The sequence below is a fragment of the Diospyros lotus genome, chromosome 11 (assembly GCF_014633365.1).
Source record: "Diospyros lotus cultivar Yz01 chromosome 11, ASM1463336v1, whole genome shotgun sequence".
Taxonomy (NCBI): Eukaryota; Viridiplantae; Streptophyta; class Magnoliopsida; order Ericales; family Ebenaceae; genus Diospyros; species Diospyros lotus.
Genome location: NC_068348.1, coordinates 21,161,033 through 21,171,312, shown reverse-complemented (window position 1 = coordinate 21,171,312; position 10,280 = coordinate 21,161,033). Strand labels below are relative to the sequence as shown.

Here is a 10,280-nt window from a genome sequence, read left to right as displayed (position 1 = left end):
CACATTATGGGTTAATTAGATAATGGCATACACTTTACTTTAAGTCACACCTAAGTCCAAAAAATCTATGTGTGCATCCCACTAACAATTAGTTATACCACTATCAATAATAGGAACATCATGCACATCTCTTAAAGAATAATTGACCATATTATTAGCTCTTTTTTAGTAAAATAAAATTATTAACAATTAATGGTAGCCCAAAAAATATTTCCAACATTCTCCCACTCGAGCAACATTAATTACAAGAGTTTGATTTTGAAAATATTTTATTATAAAATAACTCTCAGGCTAAGAAACTAATTTTGTAATATGGCCATGATTTAATAAAAACAATATGGTTGAAGAGACAATATCATATACAATTCCGTCTAATAAAATTCATAATATTGAACCATAGTATATCAATGCAATCTTAATTTCAACACAACTCTTATCCACGATTATAAATATTATAAACAATATCAACTAAGTCAGGGTGTGGCAGTTCAGCAAGAAAATAACGTCAAGCATGCGGTCTCAAATATGCTATTTTCATTGTCAGTCCTTGTTGTGGCATAGCCCCCCCAGGAGAGTCTTCCCGAAATAGCCAATGCACACTTGTCATCCAGGTGGAAATGATTCCCTCAGTGAAAGACCTTCTCAAGATTAGAGCCTATCTTTCCTAGGAAAGCCTTTTATTTCCCATCATTCATTCAAGACTAGCTTCCCGAACTTGCATGATTGCCCTTGGTCGAGCTTCGTTCCCGAGAGGAATTTAGGAAGACACATCCCCAGCCTACATTACCCTGCATTGTCCCACGAAATTGTGGCTCGCCTGTTCTAGGCCTACTTCCTTCTGGGGGTCCTTTCCCACTAGGAGTTTTCTCTTGAAGGCCCTTTCATGCTAAACCCCGGGACAACACCATGGACGGGGAAAGTGCACTGCCCCTTCTTAGGAAGGAACACCACACTCCGCACGCATGTGTCACATATCCTTGTCCCATATACTGCCTATAAATCCCCCAAAACTCCTTAGTTTCAAAGATAACATAAGCAGAGAACACAAGCATAGAACATTCCTACATGACATGCCTACATTTCTACATCTTATGTTACATGATGATCTTTTCTAACTTAAGCATCGAAGGGCCGATGCGAGAGAAATGACTTGTGCCCCTAACTGTTTTCTATCTTGCAGACCCTCTCTGAAGATGAAGGACCTCCTACCTCTTTTCAACAATATCAACCTTGCAAACTCCACAGCTCTCCCTACCAACAGATCAAGCCTCTTCTAGGCTAATGGGTCAGGTCAATCCCGAACCACCACATCTTCTCTTGAGACTCATGGACCAAGCAAGAAGCCCATGAGATGCCTCGTGTTCTTTTGACTATTTGTTGAGTTTCCTTACAATAAACAAATTTTAATTGTTATATCCCACCAACAACAATTTGACATTGTTTGTGGGGAACCTACAAAAAGTCAAAGAAGAGGTCCCCTCAAAGCTCCTCAAAAGCCTTCTTACCTACTACTAGAGTTATACAAGAAGGCCCTAATAGCTGAAGTCAACTCCCTAGAGACGACATTTGTCGTTAGTGGCCAATATCATATGAGGTCTCTAGAGCCATTCCTAATGGGGTTACGCTCTCAAGTCTCTTGGATTAGTATTCGAGGAAAATAAGGCAGCTATGCATACCTTTTTTGAAAGACACCCTAGCCTCCGAACGGGGAAAACGCCCCGTAGCTTCTTTTAAAATGCCCTCTCCTTGTGTTCCAATCACCAACCCAAAGGCCACCGGAGGATGCATCCTAGAACATTAGGATCTTCCCGGGTGGGAGAAAAATCACAAAGATGGCCATGTCATACCCGATGAAGTTTCAGACCCTTTCTCCTATGATAAGCCTTTCTCGTCGCAAAGGCACTTAGCTATAGTCATCGAGCTCCATTCTTCACCATCATTATCTCTCGAGACTACCCTCGCAGACCACATGCAGAAAAAAGGACAAGATGGTGGAGAAGGCCGAGAAAACACTGGGCACCCCTCATATTGCCAAGAAAGGGGTTACCTACCTTTGGGCACTCTACAGAAGTACACTTATTCCTAATAGCCCATAACCATTCCTTCTTCACATCCAAAGAAAAATATGTGTACCTACCCACATAGGAAGATGTTTACCATGATGAAGGCCTATCCAACATTCTATCTGCTTCATCTAGTTAGTAGACTATAAGTGGAAAACACTCGATAGGCGTAGCTCCCCCCAAGCAAGCATAATTCTCCCTACCTCCCCAGATAAGTCTGCTCTTTGCTATCACTTTGGGAAGAAGATAGAAGCACTTAAAGACATGTTTTCTTCCTTTAAAACAAAATTGTATTTGAACAAAGAAGCAAAGAATAGTTGTGGGAATAAATGAGGGAACATTCAAAGAAGTACCTCTAGTAAAACTCTCCCATAACTATAAAAATGCCCAGCATGTAATCTCTTGCCTCTTGGAATAACTCAAGGGCATTGGATATAGTCCTCCTTCCCTAGAGGATAAACTACAAGAAAAAGGATATCTACCAGGGAGAAGCATTAATTGTGCCTTGAGAATAAGGTCGTTAACTGTATAACGCTGTTGAATCCTCTAGAAGGAAGATATCCTTAAACCAATCACTTAAGACATTCCCGGGCACAACCAAGTTAAGAATCTTCGAAAAAAAGAAGAAGAAGAAATAAAGGTTCATCTCTTCTCATAAAAGTAGCAACTTCTCAAAAGACATTGCAGTTATGGACATGGGTCACCCTCTAGGTCACAAAGGCCCATGATTTGGGAATGGCTCAGTATTCCAAAGGAGCTACTCTTTCAAAAGTCTCTTCCACAATCCCATGTGACTCTAGTGAAGCAGTCTTGTTTATCACACTACAAAAAAAATAACATTTAGCAGCGATTTTTTTTTTTTTTTTTTGCATTTAGCGGCGGTTTACAAAACCGCCACTAAATCAGCCATTGTGGAGGATTTAGCGATGAATTTCAAAACTGCTGCAAAAATTTTAAAAATTTTGAAATTTCAAAATTCAAAATATTTTGAATTCTTGGAAGCCCCCAGCGCACCCGAGGCCAAGTCGTGCCACCAACCACGCTCGCGCACATGCACGCCTAGCCCTGTGCACCACGTGGTCACATCTCTGCGCGCCACGTGGTGATGCTCCCCTTCTCCAGTTTCGAATTCGCAACCTTTCTTACGCGAGTACGTGCGTGAAACCACCCGATTTGCGAAACCTCGTTATTATATATTCACGTATATAAATTATATACTAATCCAACAACTATTTTTCAGAATTATATTTTATATTTTTAATATAAATTAAAAAAATAAATTAATTGATTATTTTTTAAAACAATAATGGAATAAATTAAAAATAAATAAATTGAATTAAATTAAATAAATTAATTAAAAAATAAAAAGAAAATTTTATATATTTTCTTAAAATTTCTTTTTAAAATTATTAAAATTTTGTTAAATTTATTTTTATTTTTCTAAATTAAAATTTTTTAATGAATTTTTTTGCAACAGTTTTGAAAAGCCGCCGCAAATGTTATTTAATTTTTTTCTAAATTTAGTGGCATTTTTTTTAAAACTAGCACAAAATTAAATTTTTTAATGAATATTGCGGTGGTTTTTCAAAACTGTTGCAAATATTATTTAATTTTATTTTTTAATTATTTAATTTTTTTTCTAAATTTAGTAGCGATTTTTTCAAAACCACCACAAAATTAAATTTTTTAATATATTTTGAGACGATTTTTTGCAAATGTTATTTAATATTAATTTTTAATTATTAAATTAATTTTGAATTTAGCGACTATTTTGAAAAATCGCTGCAAATGTTAAATTATTATTTTTTAATTATTTAATTATTTTCTAAATTTAGCAGCTATTTCTAAAAAATCGCCATCGTTAAATTCAAAAAATAATTTAATAATTAAAAATTAAAATTAAATTTTACTACAATTTTGGGAAATTGCTGCAAAATATTAAAAAAACACCGCAAAAAATCAATTTTTTTGTAGTGTCACCCCCCCAGACTACCGCTTAGCTCTCTTATATAGTTGCAGATATAGGTGCAACAATGAACCACCAAAATAAAACATCCAGTTGTGAATGTAGGTGTAATGTTGAATTATCCAAACAAAATTCTACATGCAAATATAAGCCCGTGGTTGAACTACGTTACCAAAATCACAACTTTTTCCATTGATGCTAGTATCATCATCATCATCATTGTAACACCCGAGAATTTCATAAGGTTATAATAAGTGTAATTCATTTGGGGTGTAATTAGAATTTCTCAAAAGATTTAGGGGCAACAGTGTAATTTTACAGTATTGAGTGACCAAATCAACTGAAAGGAGTGCCCTAGAACTCAAATGTCTAAGGAAAATGATATGGTGTTGACGAGCATTTTGAAACATGGTTTATGATATCGAGAGAAATCAGATCGGAGACGATTTTTGGTGCAGTTGTGATTCAGGCTGAAAAATCGAATCGCCATAAGAGACTTCCAAGAAGTCGAATGAACCATTAAAAGACTTTGATTTAGTAAGTAGAACAATCCTGAAGTAGTTTCGGAGTTAAAACAAAAGGATTTACAGTCAAATCATTCATTCGGGTCTAAGTATAATTTTTTAATTTTGCAGGAAGTCTAAACGACGTTATTTCTAAATTTTTTGGGATGGAATGTGAAGTTTGGAACTTGTGGGTCTTAGTGGAATCATTGAAAAACTCAAGGGTTTCTTAGAAAAGGCCAAAATGGCATTTAAAAGAAACAAGGGGCAAAAGTGTAATTGTTCAAACTACAGTGTGAACACTACAAATCGGCCGCTGCACTGTAACCTTTGAAATCGAGGATTCCAGTGATGGGACGACTAAGTTTGGGCTTGGGGGAGGTCGTTTGTGGCCTAGGGAAGCTTGGAAACCAACCTTTGGTCGTTGATTGGCTGAGAGTTGTCAGATTTTTGCTATAAATAGGGGTAAAGGGTTTTAAGAATTTGGCACACAAATTGCTCTCATTTTGGGTTGAATCGAAGGCTAAGGTTAAAGGGCTTTTGTTCCCTAAAGATAGTATAGTGATTCTGGAGCTTTTGGTGTATTTTTGTGTGAGTTTCAAAGGGTTTTGAAGCCTCGCTGGAAAAGTCGACGATCGCCTTGGCCAAGTTTTAAATTGTCCAATTGAGCCACTTCTAATTGGTATTTCGGGCATCAAGGGGTACCATTGGTATTGACTAATGGTGTAGATCAACCTAGGAACAAAAGCTAACATCACCGATGTGCCAGAGACGGAGAAGATGATCGGCACGTGAGTTGCACGTGCCAGTTATTCACTCGCAGTACATGCGCCAACACGTGAAGGCATGTGAGGCTAGGGGTAAGATTGGAATTTATTTTAGAATTTTTCAAAAAATTATTTTATGAATTATTGTGAAGAAAAATTTGGGAAAATATTTGAGAAGATATTTATTTTGAAATTTTCAAGGGAAAAATAAGAATAAAATAGGTGAAAATTATGAAGGAATTGAGAAAAATGGATTTTGATGTTCTTTTGGATAAATGGAATGTCTATGGATCATTGAGGCTCCAGGTTGAGCAAATGTACGGTTGTTTGAGTTTTAATACGAAAATCGAGGTCATGCACAAAAATCGAGACATTATGAGAATCTTTCAAGGTGAGTGTTCGCGCCTATCATCCAAAATGTTTATTTACGTGTGCATTGAAATACGTGCATTAAAATGTCGTTTCTATGTAATGCATCATTGCATTTTGTGGTTATGGCATTGGCATGTGTGTTGGACATGGGTAGTGTTCCGGGATGCTTTTGAGTGAGAACGTAATCTCTGACGTGATTGTTGTGAACCGGGTTCCTATGTTGATGTTGATTCTCCCGTGTCAGGAGTGGTAACGATTGTTCCCAAGATGTCGGAGAGATGCGTTGATGTTGCCCCTCTTAAACGAGATTGTGTTATACCAATGTGTTAGTGTGGTTATATTGCCTTTAGAGATATTGCACTTTTCCTATGGTATGGGTTAAGCGCAGCATGGGATTCTTTTGGGTTGGGACATGTTGAGATATGTCAGTTGTTCATGGTTTTACATTCATGAAAATGTTTTGAACTCTCACTTAAATGATTCATTATCTAATTTGAACTATGTCTTTGAAATATTCAAACGTTTCAGGTAAAAGCAGCGACGCAAAGGGAAATAAGGTTATCAGGATGTAGCCATCGTTTACATTGGTAATCTTTAGCGTATATTTTGTCTATGTTTGAGGTGTTAGTAGTTGTTGTTGAGACATGAGTCTCTATGTATTTCGTTATGAAGATGTCATGTCAAATGATGATATGATTCCTATGTTATAAATGAAATGTTTGGTTATGTATAATTTTGAGGTTTCGATCTTGCTTCCGCTAATGAGATGATGGTTACTTGTCTTTGTTTATTCTTTTTTAAGTTGATATGATGAGAAGATAGAATTGAGATTGTCGATGATTGATTTATGTTGGGTGTTGGTTGAAAAAAATATATATATTCCCAAAATCTCGAGTTAACGCACGCTTGAGAAAAAGCGGGATGGTACAATCATCATCACTATCACTGTAGTCATCATCATCATCATGAATTAATAAAATACCAAATATAAACAAAAGAATACGTAATTGTATTTATCATTGAATAAGATTTTGTATGATTCGATGTGCCACTTAATTAATGACGGTCATGAACACGAATCTCATATCAAAATTGATCTTAAGTGACAAGATGTTTCTTCCACTACTTCTTAGACGATCAGATGTTCAACGGGACGAGGATACAATATGTAGGGCATGAAAAATCTTAACCCAAAATTATTATTTAAAGTAGTGGAGAGAGAAACTAACCGTAAATAAAATATTCATTTAATAACCCTCACATTACAAGTTAATTAGATAATGGGACTATACTTTCCCTTAAGCCCCACCTAATTTCAAAAAATCGATCCATACATTCCACTAACAATTAGACCACTATCACTAACAAGAACGCCATGCACGTCTCCTAAAAAATAATTGATCATATTATCAATCTATTTTTGACAAAATAATATCATTAATTAGCAATTAATGACACCCCACAAAATATTTCCAACAACCATGTGATAATTATCAGCCTCAGCCTCATGAGATATTTAGGCAAATTAGAAAAGAGACAGCTAGCATCAGGCGGGCGTACGTAGAAGAAAGAAGAATCAAGAAACCAGAGCAGTTGCGCAACTCAGAGCTAGAACATGCAACCGAGTCGCTTTCGCTGTTAAATATTTATTATTGAACCTAATCGAACCCAACCAAATTCATCAGTAATCAGCATTCAGCTGTCAAGCCTTTGAACAACAATGACCTACTCTCCGTTAATGCCAGAATTTATGACAGTTAGAGAAAGCTCCCAGCTGCCAACCAAACCCTATTTTCGGTGCCCCCATTAACTATCCCTCAACCACCTTCCCTTATCTCCTCCTTTGTATAAATCAACCCAAATCCCTCTACTACTACAATATCGTCTGCCGTTCCCCTTTGATATCAACACAGATATGGCCGCCGGGGAGCAGCACCTCTTCTCCACGGAGATCGTCAACCGCGGCATCGAGTCCTCCGGCCCCGATGCTGGCTCCATGACCTTCTCCGTCAGGGTCCGCCGCCGCCTCCCGGACTTCGTCCAGTCGGTGAAACTCAAGTACGTGAAGCTCGGCTACCATTATCTCATCAATCACGGCATCTACCTGGCCACCATTCCCGTTCTTGTGCTGGTTTTCGGCGCCGAGGTCGGGAGCCTGAGCAGGGAAGAGCTGTGGATGAAGCTCTGCGATAGTACTGCTCGGTATGATCTAGCCACCGTGCTTTCTTTCTTTGGCGTCTTCGTCTTCACCCTCTCCGTTTACTTCATGTCCCGCCCCCGATCCATCTACCTCGTCGACTTCGCATGCTACAAGCCCCGCGACGAAGACCAGTTCAAGGTAAAATGATAATTATATTTAATTAGGACATCTAGCTCTGATCGATACTATCCCCTTGTTAGGATATCTTAGCGATGTGGTTTGTTTGGGCCTTGATGCAGGTGACGAAGCAGGAATTCATTGAGCTGGCGGGCAAGTCCGGGAAGTTCGACGAAGCCAGCCTGAAGTTCCAGCAGAGAATGTTGGAAGCGTCGGGGATCGGCGACGAGTCGTACGTGCCGAAAGGGATCATATCGTCGGGGGAGAATTGCGCGACGATGAAGGAGGGGCGGGCGGAGGCTTCGACGGTGATGTTCGGAGCACTGGACGAGCTGTTCGAGAAGACGAAGATCCGCCCTAAGGACGTCGGGATCCTGGTGGTGAACTGCAGCATGTTCAACCCGACACCGTCGCTTTCGGCAATGATCATAAACCACTACAAGATGAGGGGCAACGTCCTGAGCTTCAACCTCGGCGGGATGGGATGCAGCGCCGGGATCATCGCGCTGGACCTGGCGCGGGACATGCTTCAGGCCAATCCCAACAACTACGCAGTGGTGGTGAGCACCGAGATGGTCGGCTACAACTGGTACGCCGGAAAAGTTCAATCGATGCTCCTCCCCAACTGCTTCTTCCGCATGGGCTGCTCCGCCCTCCTCCTCTCCAACCGCCACCGCGATTACGCTCGCGCCAAGTACCGCCTGGAGCACATTGTCCGCACCCATAAAGCCGCCGATGATCGCAGCTTCAGGTAAATTTAAGAAATTAATAATCCAGGAATACTTTGTCTGATGAGTTAAGAGTGATTGATTGGATCGGTGCACAAATATTGGAGGTCTATATATGTGAATATTGATTGATTTGGTGAATCTGCTGCAGGTGCATTTACCAAGAGGAAGATGAGCAAGGGTTGAAAGGATTGAAAATAAGCAAGGATCTGGTGGAAATAGGCGGCGATGCGATGAAGACGAACATCACCACGCTGGGGCCGCTGGTGCTTCCCGTGTCGGAGCAGCTTCTCTTCTTCGGAACCCTAGTCTGGCGGCACCTGTTCCGCGACAGAGGATCGCGGCCGTCGAAACCCTACATTCCGGACTACAAGCTGGCGTTCGAGCACTTCTGCGTGCAGGCGGCGAGCAAGACGGCGCTGGACGAGCTGCAGAGGAACCTGGAGCTGAGCGAGAAGAACATGGAAGCTTCTCGCATGACTCTGCACCGATTCGGCAACACTTCGAGCAGCAGCATCTGGTACGAACTGGCCTACTTGGAGGCCAAGGAGAGAGTGAAGAGAGGGGATCGCATCTGGCAGCTCGCCTTCGGATCTGGATTCAAATGCAACAGTGCCGTGTGGCGATCGATTCGTCGGGTCAGGAAGCCTCGCAAGAATCCATGGCTGGATTGCCTGGACAGGTATCCTCATCATCAAGCCCCCTAGGCTCTAGCTAGCTCAAACCACGTCCACTTCCAATCCAATCAATTGTGTGCTCCGCTTAATTAACGAATTAATGAATTAATTCTGCGTTGAACATGGATGAATAGAATTCCATGAATGAATTGCTGTAAGATTACTCTCAATGCACTCTCGTGCGCTACTTATTAATTCCACAATAATTTCTACTTTCAATTCACTAAGCATTTATTACATCAAAATTATTATATTGCTCGTGTCGAGCAACCAGGAAAGGGCAAGCATGGATCGAGTCGCAAGCGTTACCCCCTTTGTTAGCTTGGGTCGAACAAACCCGACGCTACCCGAGCAAGATATCAATTCTCTCCCTTACATAAAATTCTACTTAAAACATTTTGTCCTTCATCTTCCGTGATATTATATATTATGTTAATTAACCAAATAGGAAACTACGTTAATAATAATGTGAATCTCAAAATATCTTTTGTTATTTTACTTAAAAAAAATTATGTGAATAGGGTTTTGAAATGCATTTTTCTATTTGTAGGTGCATGGCATAGCATAGCTCGATTGTGAATGTTATTTGTATTTAGGGATGATAATTTGATAGATGTTATGTTTATTGTATTTGAAATTTGATTTTAAATACAATTGATTTTTAAAATTTTAATATATATTTAAATTTGAATGATAATTGCACAACTATATTTTTAAATTATACAAACATATTAGAAATATGCATGTATATATTTTTTAATAATTTTTTTTAATTTTAATTATATAAAGTTCTCGCGCGTCACATCAAGTCAAAGGATGAGTAGAAAAACCATAATAAAATACAAGAAATCGATGTTAAGGATAAGACATGCACGTCCCAACCGCAC

At 39.3% G+C, this 10,280-nt stretch overlaps 1 protein-coding gene across 1 annotated transcript; it reads left to right on the top strand.

Annotated features, from left to right (window-relative positions):
- The first annotated feature begins 7,538 nt into the window (after positions 1-7,538).
- Positions 7,539-9,616, top strand: LOC127813593 (3-ketoacyl-CoA synthase 10). Its single transcript, XM_052354634.1, has 3 exons — positions 7,539-8,009; positions 8,111-8,739; positions 8,868-9,616. The coding sequence occupies exons 1-3, from the start codon at positions 7,587-7,589 to the stop codon at positions 9,421-9,423; spliced, it is 1,608 nt and encodes a 535-aa protein (XP_052210594.1). The 5' UTR covers positions 7,539-7,586; the 3' UTR covers positions 9,424-9,616.
- Positions 9,617-10,280: the final 664 nt, after the last annotated feature.